Source organism: Cucurbita pepo, chromosome 13 (assembly GCF_057944985.1).
Source record: "Cucurbita pepo subsp. pepo isolate OVF chromosome 13, ASM5794498v1, whole genome shotgun sequence".
Taxonomy (NCBI): Eukaryota; Viridiplantae; Streptophyta; class Magnoliopsida; order Cucurbitales; family Cucurbitaceae; genus Cucurbita; species Cucurbita pepo.
The window spans coordinates 16,063,642-16,074,993 of NC_141810.1; the positions used below are offsets into that span (position 1 = coordinate 16,063,642).

Genomic DNA, 11,352 nt, shown 5'->3' on the forward strand with positions numbered 1-11,352 from the left:
CAAATTGTAATTGCTCTTTGAAATTGAAGATTTAAAATTTTATGCCTTCACAAATGTTGTATTAAGAGAAAATAAACCAATTCCTAGACATATTTGGGACATAAAATTCTTAGTTTAAAATTATTTCCAAACATGTTTTTAATATTCAAAATTGATTTAATGTTTCATTTACATTTTTTTTTGGTAAATTGTGGTTTAGAGCACGATGTTAATATAATTATTTTTAAATAAAATAATTAAATATAATAAGACAGTGCATAGAGTTGATTAGGTTAATAGGTTTATGGCTGTAATTATCTGGACATTAAATCCTAACTTGTTTTTCCTTAAAAAGAATATCCATCCGTTAGTTTAATTTTATAAAGAAAAAAAAAAATCCTATTTTATTATTTAGAAAAATATATATCATGGAATAAACAAAGGAACCTCGACGCTGAAAGTTGAAGAGAGGAGACCCTCTAATTTAACCGATTATTTGTTTATTCGGAGAAGAAAGAAGGAAAAAAAAAAAAAAAAAAAAAAAGTAACTATAAAGCGTTCAAGAGTTCCCTTGTCCGGGCTACATTCCAGTTTCCAGACGATCTGTTCCCGCGGTTCAAGCTTTTCCCCTCCTGGCTCGACCGCGAAATGCGAACTTAAGATCATTGATCTGAAAATTAGAGCATAATCATCTGATCTATTTCCTCCGAGTAGCATGATTACAAATTGATCGACGATGAATCGGAAATTTTGCAACTGCGCTATCTGTGAGAATTCAAATCAGGCTTCCATTTGCATCGGTTGCGTGAATCACAGGTATGGAGGTTCTTTTAAGACTCTAATTGAGTTCCCTGCTTGACTCGAGGTGACGTTTGTTGTACTCATCCTTTTGGTTTCAATTTCCCGGCAGATTGAATGACTACAACTCTACTTTAAAATCATTGAGAGCTCGACGGGATTTGTTATATTCGAGGTTGAGTGACGTGCTTGTGGCAAAGGTTTGGTGGTTCTCATGCTTGATTGTCGCTCTCTCTAATTTTCTTCTCGTTTGAGGTTTAGCTGTCGTGAATAATTTTTCTGAAACTCTTATTCCATCTTCCCGGCGAAAGAACTTTGGTGGAGTTGCGTTGCTAGAAACTGCTGACGACATGGCCGATGCTGCTGTTTTTCAATAATTCTTTTGTTATTTCACCTATTTTTACAAAGCGTTTCGATCTCATAAATATTTTTTTCGGCTTCGTGTTGTTCCATTCCTTTACTGCTGGTCCTGTGTTATTACTTATCTATGCAATGTACGTGTTGAGCAAAGTGCCTTGGTAAAAAAAAAAAAAAAAAAAAAAAAAAAATTAATTCGTTTGACTGGTGCTTCTTAGGGGAAGGCAGACGATCAATTAAACTGGAGAGTGACTAGGAATGAGAAACTTTCGAGGTTAAGGGAGAAACTCCGACGCCGTAGAGAGCAACTCGAGCAAGGTTTCCCAACCTCCAAAAGAACTTTTGAAAGCAATCTGTTCCCTTGGATGTTTGCCAAATTATGTTACGTGCAAGTGCTTATCAAATCTAATAAATTATTTTATGCACTCAGGAAAGGCAGAGATTGAAATGACATCCTATGATCTCAAATTGAAACATGCAATGCTTGAATCGGCCCGTTCAGTGGTACTCCGTCATTTATTTATTTTCAGTTTATACTAGCTGTACTTCCTTTCCTCCCCTCTTATCTAAACATCCCATTAGCATTGTTCTTTCTTGATTTTTTGTTGCAGCTGGAAAAACAACGAGTTGAACAACTGGAGAAGGCCTATCCAGACCTTATCAGCACCAAGATTCTGGGACATGTATAACCTATGTTCCTTTTTAACATGGACATTATTTTTCTGCTGTCTTTTAATGGTCATTTCTTTCTATATATTTTTGCATAAATGTTCTGTTGTACATGTACCATTTTGTCTGCACGAACTGTTTAGGCTAAAAAACCCTGCGTGTTTGAACATATATAAATGTAGACCTACATGTCAAATTACCTCATTAAACTATTCTTTATACATAACATGGTTGGTAGTGTTTTTTTCTTTTCCCATATCAAACTATGCTTTTGTACTGAAGGTCAATGTTGTTCAAGTATTTTAAATTCTTTAGCTGGACCTCTTTCATATATGAGTCTATGATTCTTTATATGCTTCATGCAAAATTGTTCTATGGTGACAGATGGCAATCACCTCTGAACGCCTTCACAAACAATCTGTGGTTGTAAAACAAATATGCAAATTGTTTCCACAACGTCGGGTAAGCTCTTATCAGTAAGTACATTTCACTTTCTGGATGCTTAATTCATGCTACTGATGGCTGTTGGTTTTCTAATGAACCACCTTTTTTCCGTCAACAACTCGATCATTTGTTGCACGAAAGAAACTTAATTTTCTGGTAGGTGCTGCAAAATGGATTTGGATTGTCATTTCTGCTTACTCAAATCTTTCTGTTTTTCTCTTCTTTTCTTTTCATCTCGGAACTTTAGTCTCTGGTCTATTGTGAGTCATAAAGAGTTAAAAATGCTAATACACATTTCCCTGCGTTAATGCGGTGCTTCATTTCATATGAATCTGAGAATTTTTTAGAAAACTACAATTCTTAAGCTCTGCATAGCCATGAATTAAATTTTGCTGCTTGCGTATGAAATAATGCTCTCGTCTGATCATACTCAAAGCTAAAAGTGTAATCAGTTTAAGCCAATGCCTCAGACCTTTTAAAAATCTTCGGCCACATCTTCTTATTAAGAAAAGTTGCAAAATAGATAATGGGATACAAATTTTAGACAGTAGTATGAACGATCAAACTAATGACTTTGCAATTGTACTTTTCTTTTTTTCTTAAGTTTCTCAGTCCATTAATTTAAGGGAAAGAATTCATTTGGACAAGAATAGTTTTTTGTTTGCTGATGAATGCTTTGGTGTTTTCCCAAATTTGTCTACATTATATCTATGATCTTAGGTTTTAGTTCATGGAGAAAATAAAGAGGGTCCCGGTGAGCAATTTGATCAAATCTGTAATGTGAGCTTACCAAGAAGACTGGATCCCCACTCTGTTCAGCCACATGAGCTTTCAGCTTCTTTGGGGTAACTTCTTCTCTGTATGATGGTTGACTTTTGCATATTTATTGTTTTATCGTACGATACAACACAGTTTTTGTATAAGTACGCTGCCTTAGATTCCTTTATGTTCTTCCCAGGGGGAAAATATTCGTATGGAAATCCTAGTGAATTGGAATCATAAACCCTTTGGGTATGTGAACACCTAATTCACACTAAAATTCCAAATCGATTCGATTTTAACACTAAGAATTAGGTTAGACATGGATTTCCTTAGGATCAAGCTCTTGAGACAAAGAACAAGTTCCTTTGCCCAAGATTTGAGCACTCCACAAGATTGAATGATCAATCCTACTTGAAGGTTCTTGACATGCAACTCAATACATGAATTGCAAAATTCAAGTTTTCTAGGCTAAACTTGAAAGAAGCACCAAGACTAAAATTCATTCATCATAACTTGTAAAACAACCTAATGGCAAAGGTTTGGATAGCCTCCCAATGAAACCCTGATGCCACTCATCTATCATATCAAAATTACAAATTATCCCTACTTAATATATCATTATAGGATAAAATTGGAAAACAATAAAATTACGTTAAAATTATTAAATAAAATATAAATAATAATTTGACATTCTTCACTTGGTTCATACCTATAAATTATTAAAGTTACTCTCAATTGTTAAGGGCTTCTTTCTGCATTCAACTATAATTGCATGTTTTTTCATCTAATTGAAGTCTCCTTGGTTTTACTGGCAGATACATGGTGCAGCTTTTAAATCTTATTGTTCCAAACTTGGCTGCACCTGCACTTCACAACTCGGGTTTTGCAGTATGTGCACTTCGCTGAATTTCTATCTCTATGATTGCTTAATCAAATATTTGGCAAAAAAGAAAAAGTTGTTTCTTATCAAAGTCACTGGAAAAGTATTGTATAACTTCTTTGTCTTTTAATTGTGGGATGGTTAAAGTTGTGAATTTTTATTGATAATCTTGATGATGGTTTAATTGAACATAGGGAATTGTGGATAAGGATAACTGATAATAATGGCTACAAAATTCTTCTTTATGTTCTAGGTGTAAGGGGTTTAGTAAGTTTACAGTTATGAGATGAAATGATTTCATTGACATATCACTCAAATTTAAATTAATCATTTTTTGTTTTTCATTCTAAGTTGTTATTTGAGACACATCTCCTTTTACTTATTTTCCCTGCACAATATTGTAGGGTTCTTGTTCACGCATATGGCAAAGGAATTCATATTGGGACGCTTGTCCATCTTCGCAAAGGTAAGTTGGTTGAATTTGCGATCTGCATTGCCAAGTCTTGGTAACTTTTTGACTGAAAGTGATGAATTTTGCAGCAATGAGTATCCACTTTTTATACCACGTCAAAACTATTGTTCAACAAGTGGGGAAAATTCATGGTCTGATAAAAGCTCTAGTAACTTTGGTGTTGCTTCATTGGAATCAGAGAGGAAACCACATTTAAGTTCACTAGAAAATAAGAGCTTCAATTATTCCTCCGCTTCTGCACATTCAATTGAAACACACAAGGATTTGCAGACAGGGATTGCCCTCCTCAAGAAAAGTGTAGCATGTATCACCGCATACTGCTATAACTCTCTTTATTTAGACGTTCCTTCTGAAGCTTCTACTTTTGAAGCATTTGCTAAATTATTGGCTACTCTTTCTTCATCCAAGGAAGTGCGTTCTGTTTTTTCCCTCAAAATGGCTTCGTCCAGGTATTTCCATCCATTTTTCACTTTTAAGCCTCTCCCTGACATTTGAAATTTCATCACTATGTTTTGTTTGGTGTATGAGAAATGAAAAAATGTTTTTATATAGATAATTTTTTTTTTGTCATACGGCTTACCCTGATAGACATGGTTATATCTTCTGCATTCAAGGTCACCTAAGCACGTTCAGAAGCTGAACAAATCTGCATGGAACGTGAATTCCATTTCATCCAGCATGCTGCTAGAGAGTGCACATTCACAAATAATGGTATGAATTTGCAACTTGATGTCGATTTATGTTTCTTGCATCAATAAGTTATTGGTTTCATTATTTACTCTTTCCCCCATCATCTGTTATTAAAGAATCTGACCGTTTTAAATCAATGGAAACTGTCATTACTGTTTCCCTACCTTTAAAGATGACTCTCATTTGGATTGTATACCTTGGTTATTTCAAGTTTGGTGGAAAATTTTTACACCTTCACATGTGCACAAGGTTAAAAAATCGTAGAAAATTGTACACCCTTACACTAGTTTAGGAGAAGAGAAAGTCCGATAGCGGGGTAGGGGAGGTGTTCGGTAGAAGAGTAATAGACAGAGGAGAACATTAGGAAAGAATGGTGATGGGTTGGCTTGATGATAGAAACTGGCAGGTTAATGTTCTTTAGAGGATAGGGGCCTTATTTAGATGATCTGGAGGGAAACAGAAAAGTTTTACTTGCTAACAGATGGTGGTAAGGTTAGAGCTTTGTGACTGTAAAGTTTTAAGTGGCTTTATCTTGGAGTTCCCTTTCAGATGCTTGTGTTAGCTCTCTATTTATTATTTGACTTCCAACTAAGTGTGTTTTTGTTATTGGTTGCTAAGATTTCTTTTGTCATTCCATTTGTTTAAGGTAATGGTTTTACTTTCTCTAAAATAAAAATATAAAAAAAAAAGGTTCATACCACGAAGCGGGAAGCGAGTTGATAACCTGGATAAGCTAAAAAAGAGGGTCTAAAGGAGAACATAAAATAGGACTGTAGATCTCCTCTGTTGTCCCTAGGGGACTCAAACCTATGTTATGTTCAGTTTCATTTTACGGATGCACTATTTTCATTATTCAACCTCTTATCTTAGCAAATGATTATACTCTGTCTGCGTATCTGCATTAAGGTCTTGGTTTTGTTATTTCCTTTTGTGTCTTAATGCAGAAAACCAATTATGAGAGTAACCATCCAAGTTCTGCTTCGAGTTATCTTTATGCCACTGAATTTTCTGATGCCAGAAAGAATGATTCCACCATTGAAGGGTGGGACCTCATAGAACATCCAACTTTTCCTCCTCCGCCTTCCCAAGCTGAAGACATTGAGCATTGGACTCGTGCAATGTTCATCGATGCCACCAAACTGTAATTTAATGGGTAACTAAACTAACACTGCCCCTTTTAGTTTCTTTAAGTTGCCACCAAGTGATGCTATTTCAGCTCATTTAAATATAAACAAACACCAAGTGATGCAAAATAGAGTAGTTTTGCATTGCATTACCTCCAACCTCTCCAGCATTAACCCCATTCTTTTATTAAATCTTTTAACCTTTTGTAGTCCATGTAATATTATCATTTTCAGAAACTCAATACACATTCCCTTGTTCTTCTACGATTATAATAAGATTTGGTATCACAACAGGCATATGGAGATAACGCGAGAAAGAGAAGCACTTGGAACTACCCGATGTGTGATCTTCTTTCAACCTGTAATTACGGAGACTTCAAAAGGTGTACATCCCTGAACATATTTATGTTTAGAACTTCTATTATTTCATCATCTTATCTGGATTTATTTACACTTAGGATAACCCATCGCTATTCCATCACCATCTTCTTAGATATTGGAAAGACAAGGAGTTGGCTTGTGGGGATGTTCTTCAAATGTATATAGAAATTGGCCTTCTAAGTTAAGTTAGCTCATTCCCATTGATGGTGATGACTTTATTAGGAGGTTGAAACACCCACCCATCCACTCCACAAAATTGATTTCACCGAACACAAATTCTAATATAAGAAAATTTCGCGGTTCATAAAATGTTGCAACTGGAATTAGCACGCACTTGATATCATAGAAACCTCTGCCTTTCTAGACAATGTTGAATTGAACAAAGGAACTTTAACATAAACTATCAGCTTACAAACGCTACGATACTACTAGGATAGCGGTTGCTTTGTTTAAGTTAAATTGGCTCAGCAATGTGTCTTGAGAGCTTTTAGTCTCCGAAAGGTACAACAAAATGGAATCAGTGTCATTGGTTTGGAAAGATAATTAGAAACTTGCTTGCGTAGTTCGCATATTTCTTGATTGGATTTCCCCTTTTTACTTCTTTCTCTTCTTTGGTGGTGGGAGGGTTTCTTCATCGTCTTCTCCTTCAAAGGTGTCTTCCTCTACGTCTTCTTCATCGAAATCCTCTTCGTCTTCTTTATTGTCTTCATCATTCTCTTCGCTTCCACCGTCGTCGTGGTCGTCGTCATCTTCATCCCCACCACCATCACCACTGTTCTCACTTCCACCATCCCCGTTATCGTTGCTAGCTTCTTCCCCTCCATTAGCACCATCTTTAGTGGGAGCATTTTTACCATCTTCTCCATTTTCAAGTGCATCTTGTTCATCTCCGTGTTCGTTATCACTGTCGTTATTCTGATTTTCATTGTCTCCTCCAGTCTGACGTTTCCCGGAAGTGAATTTCCTTTTCTTGTTGAATACAGCAATGGCATCCATCTCATTCGGAACCAGGAACTAGATGATGAAAAATGAATTTGAATCACGCCAGAAAGATATGCTCCATCAGCGAGTTAAACCAAATACAAGAAAGAGCAACTACTGTGGGTCACCAAAAAATAGGAACAAGGATGACAAGAATGAATAAAAAAGAAATATTAAACAGTAACTCCGGAAACCGGTGCATTGCCCCTGCATGTGATTCCTTCCTTAGTGGCCTCAATAAAGCCAGATGGGGGAGGAAAGGCACTGTTGAGCCACAAATTATATAGATATAAAACAAAATTGCAGGGTATCAAGGTATAATAACCATATTACTTTCTTAAATTTAGGATGAACGCACTAGGATTGATTGTTTAGGTCGTCTGCAGAAGACTTCCGCATCAGTCTTGAAGTACATGTATATTATGATGCATTGCACCATGCATACCCAACATTTCTAGAAATGTACATTTTATTCGAAGGGTTGGACTCTATGGAATCCCACCCCAAACGATGCAGAAATTCCCGGTTTATACAGGGTTCAAGGTGGGGATTCCCTGTATACATATAGGTAGAGTTTCTAAAGCAATTGTAATCTCCATTCTACTTTTTGGAACCTTCAATCTCCCTCATCCCAATTCATAGCAACATTTTACTTTACAAAATTCATACTATTACAATAATATTCAAGTTAGAAATTAGGTTGTATATTTTTTTTAATTGTTAGTTGTTATATTAAAATTTGAATTTGAGACTTTTTTACCGTAATTAAATGTAGTACAATTCTTAATCTATTAACATTCATTGTTTGTGAATTCAAATAATGATTTTATTATCAAGTTTAACGTAATTAAACGTAGTACAATTCTTAATCTATAAATATAAGATTTAAGAAAAAGGCGAAATAAATTGTTATACTCGTAATGTGTGTGAAAATTTTCAATTTTATTTATATTCTATTTCTTTTTATTATTAACTATCATCCTTTAAATATTGATTTTTTCCCATTCGAGTTCTTGCTAGCTTTGTAAATTAAAGTTCATTGAAAATATGACGACGTATAAAAATGTTTTTATCAAATTAAACTACTGACTAAGGAGAGATTTTCATGAAAACAAGAACTTAGCGGTTCGTTATTGACTTATAATTTACTCATCTCATGTTATTGTTATTATTAATATTATTATTACTTTGTTATTTTGAGTTAACAGTATATGAAGTTTAGGAGGATTCTAAATCTTTGACCACGAAAATAATCATTTTAAAGTTAGTTTCATTTAAATAAATCAACTTCAACAAATATTATAGAATATTTTAATCAGTAACAAATTTAAGATAAAAATTTATATTTAAGCAAAAAATCAAAATACTAGCTAAATTCATAAAAAAATAAATTATTCATACTTTTGTCTTAAAAAAAAAAACTTTCAAAAGTTTGAATGATAACTTTAAATTTTAATGAAGTTAAAAGATATAACATTAAAAGAAATAACATTATGATTAATTTTAAACAAAAATTGCCTTTCAAACTTTCAAAAGTATTAAAAAAAGTTATCAATAGACTTTAAAAAGTTATATAAATGCTCTTAAATTTTTTTTAAAAAGTTCAATATTATCGTTAGTACGACTTTTATCCAAGAACTTTTAAGTATAGTATTAACACGTTTAAGATTTATAGAAAAATATAAATGTTATTATTGTTAATATATGAACAAAAAACGTACCATTATATCTCGTTACCATTATATCTCATAGATCATCTATCTCTTCAATTTTAAAAATACTTTCAATAAAATCTTTTAAAACAATTTTCTAAAAATATAAGGACATTTGAAAGTTAACATACATTTTCAAGAGTATTTTTTATTTCTTAAAAAAGTTTGTATTTTAGAAGAGTATTTTTTATTTCTTTAAAAAGTTTGTATTTTAGATTTTTTTTTTTTTTTTTTTTTTTTTAAAAGAGGTGAAACTCATAGATCAACTATTCTCTTCAATTTTAAGAATACTTACGATAAAATCTTTTAAAACATTTTTCTAAAAATTTAAGGGCAGTTCTCATACATTTTTAAGAATATTTTTTAGACAGTATTTACAACTAATTGTAAGGTATTTTTTCAATTTTTTAAAAATGGAAGTGTATTATTTTAAAAATTCAAAGGTTTAAACAAAGTATTTCTCACTTTTAAAAGGAAAAAAAACGTTTGCAAAAACATTTAAATACCAAAGGACAAAACAACTTTGGGAGTCTCATCATTCGTGAAATGATAGGTTTGAAATAACTAGAGTATAAATAAGACAAAAATATGATTTACACTTCAGGAATGGTTCAACTTCCATTTTAATCTTTTAAATTTTAAGTTTGTTATACTTTTATCTTCCAACTTTTAAAAAGTTGATTTTGAACTTAATTTTTCTAATGTTTATTCTAATTTGCTCCAGTTCTTAAACTTCTAAAAAGTAACTATTTTATTTTTTATATCAATTTATCCGTCTCAAATCTGTTTTTTTTCTAATAATATACGTCTTTTAACTTATTCAGGTTGAAATGTTGTTTCTATTACTGTCAATATATCATTAAATGGTTGAATTAAAGAACATCATTAACCTAATAAATTAAAATAAAAGTAAGACTAAAATCTTTTTTAAGTATATAAACTAAAAAACTTAACAAATTTTGAGGTGAAACAAGTTTGAGTTTTAAGAATAAAATAAAATTTTAAAAGTTAAAAAAAAAAAAAAAAAAAAAAAAAGAATAAAGTTGAAAAGTAGGCACCATAGAATTTAAACCTTAACATCGTCCTCGCGAGATGTCGACTTTCGTATCGTAAAAACAATTCAAAACGTATTATTCTGATTTCAAATCATTTTCGGTTTCTAACCTTTTCTAAAAAAAAAATTCAAAAGCTCATAAAAAATGGAAGAAAATAGAATACTCGAAAACAGAATCAATATGCCAAACACGATCACTAACGAAGTTGAAAGAACAAAGAGCAGTAACTTCACCTGAGACGAAGCAAGTAACTCGGCCATAGCGACGAGGCCAAGCAGCGTGGCCGAAGTGCTTCCGGCGCACGCTAGCAGCAAACGCTGATGAACAGAAGAAGTTGCGGTCTCCATTGTTGTACGGTCCAGAGAACCTGCAAACAAAGAGAACACAAAAACAACGTACACAGTTAGATCTACTCGAAATCCAGTCGAAGCAACCGCGATACCATAAAAGAAAACAGTCAAACTCGTAAAACAAAGAAACAAGAGGAAAACGAAGATTCAGGCAGAATAAAAAACCTAGAATCATTTCTTACAGATCTGAAAACCTAATTAGTAAGACATAGAAAAAGGAAGAAGAAGAAGAAGAAGAAGAAAACGAAGACGAAGAAAATAGAGAAGAACGTAGGCGAGAAGTACCTGAAGTGCAGCAAGAAAAGCTGAGCGAGGCAAGAAGTTTTCAGGAAAAAACTGAAAGAAAACGAGAGAGAAAACAGCGGGAAAGAAGGAATAAAGAGAAAATGAAGAATGGAAAAAAAAAAAAAAGGAGAGCGGAGAATCAATGTATTGTGAATCGAAAAAGAAAAATGAAGAGAGTGTGACAGTGTTGAGTGAGTTTTGAATTTGCGACGTGTTTTATTTACAGCCGTCGGATTTGATCGCGTTGGAGAGAGCGAGAAGATGAGGGTTAAGGAGATTATGAGCATGGATGGAGGTGATGGTGGGAATAGAATAAGAGCATCAAATTGTTAGGACTTTATTTTTCATATAGAATATATTCTTCCTATCCTTTCTTTCATATCCTAAAACATCTCCTCTTTTTATGTATACAT

General features: G+C 33.1%; 2 protein-coding genes across 3 annotated transcripts; one reads left to right on the top strand and one right to left on the bottom strand.

Annotated features, from left to right (window-relative positions):
* Window positions 1–442: 442 nt before the first annotated feature.
* LOC111808299 (uncharacterized) lies at window positions 443–8,586 on the top strand. The gene is made up of 14 exons (XM_087116678.1): window positions 443–795; window positions 890–977; window positions 1,353–1,452; window positions 1,565–1,638; window positions 1,746–1,817; window positions 2,188–2,265; window positions 2,968–3,092; window positions 3,825–3,897; window positions 4,294–4,355; window positions 4,430–4,810; window positions 4,976–5,072; window positions 5,996–6,204; window positions 6,470–6,558; window positions 7,540–8,586. The coding sequence occupies exons 1-12, from the start codon at window positions 716–718 to the stop codon at window positions 6,194–6,196; spliced, it is 1,431 nt and encodes a 476-aa protein (XP_086972804.1). The 5' UTR covers window positions 443–715; the 3' UTR covers window positions 6,197–6,204; window positions 6,470–6,558; window positions 7,540–8,586.
* Window positions 6,897–11,097, bottom strand: LOC111808300 (uncharacterized). Of its 2 annotated transcripts, none has more exons than XM_023694199.2 (3): window positions 10,940–11,097; window positions 10,538–10,671; window positions 6,897–7,570 (listed from the first exon to the last, which is right to left on the bottom strand). In XM_023694199.2, the coding sequence occupies exons 2-3, from the start codon at window positions 10,649–10,651 to the stop codon at window positions 7,151–7,153; spliced, it is 534 nt and encodes a 177-aa protein (XP_023549967.2). In that variant the 5' UTR covers window positions 10,652–10,671; window positions 10,940–11,097; the 3' UTR covers window positions 6,897–7,150. The 2 variants fall into 2 exon arrangements, with proteins under 2 accessions (XP_023549967.2, XP_023549966.2); XM_023694198.2 differs by lacking the exon at window positions 10,940–11,097 and adding an exon at window positions 10,820–10,899.
* Window positions 11,098–11,352: the final 255 nt, after the last annotated feature.

What these genes read in the sequence shown, in the direction of transcription:
- LOC111808299 (XM_087116678.1), top strand. Translation starts at nt 716, where the DNA reads ATGAATCGGAAATTTTGCAACTGCGCTATCTGTGAGAATTCAAATCAG. An exon ending in ATCGGTTGCGTGAATCACAG is followed by an intron (nt 796 to 889) that starts GTATGGAGGTTC and finishes ATTTCCCGGCAG; the next exon opens with ATTGAATGACTACAACTCTA. An exon ending in GCACCAAGATTCTGGGACAT is followed by an intron (nt 1,818 to 2,187) that starts GTATAACCTATG and finishes CTATGGTGACAG; the next exon opens with ATGGCAATCACCTCTGAACG.
- LOC111808300 (XM_023694198.2), bottom strand. An exon ending in AGTTACTTGCTTCGTCTCAG is followed by an intron (nt 7,571 to 10,537) that starts GTGAAGTTACTG and finishes TTCATCATCTAG; the next exon opens with TTCCTGGTTCCGAATGAGAT.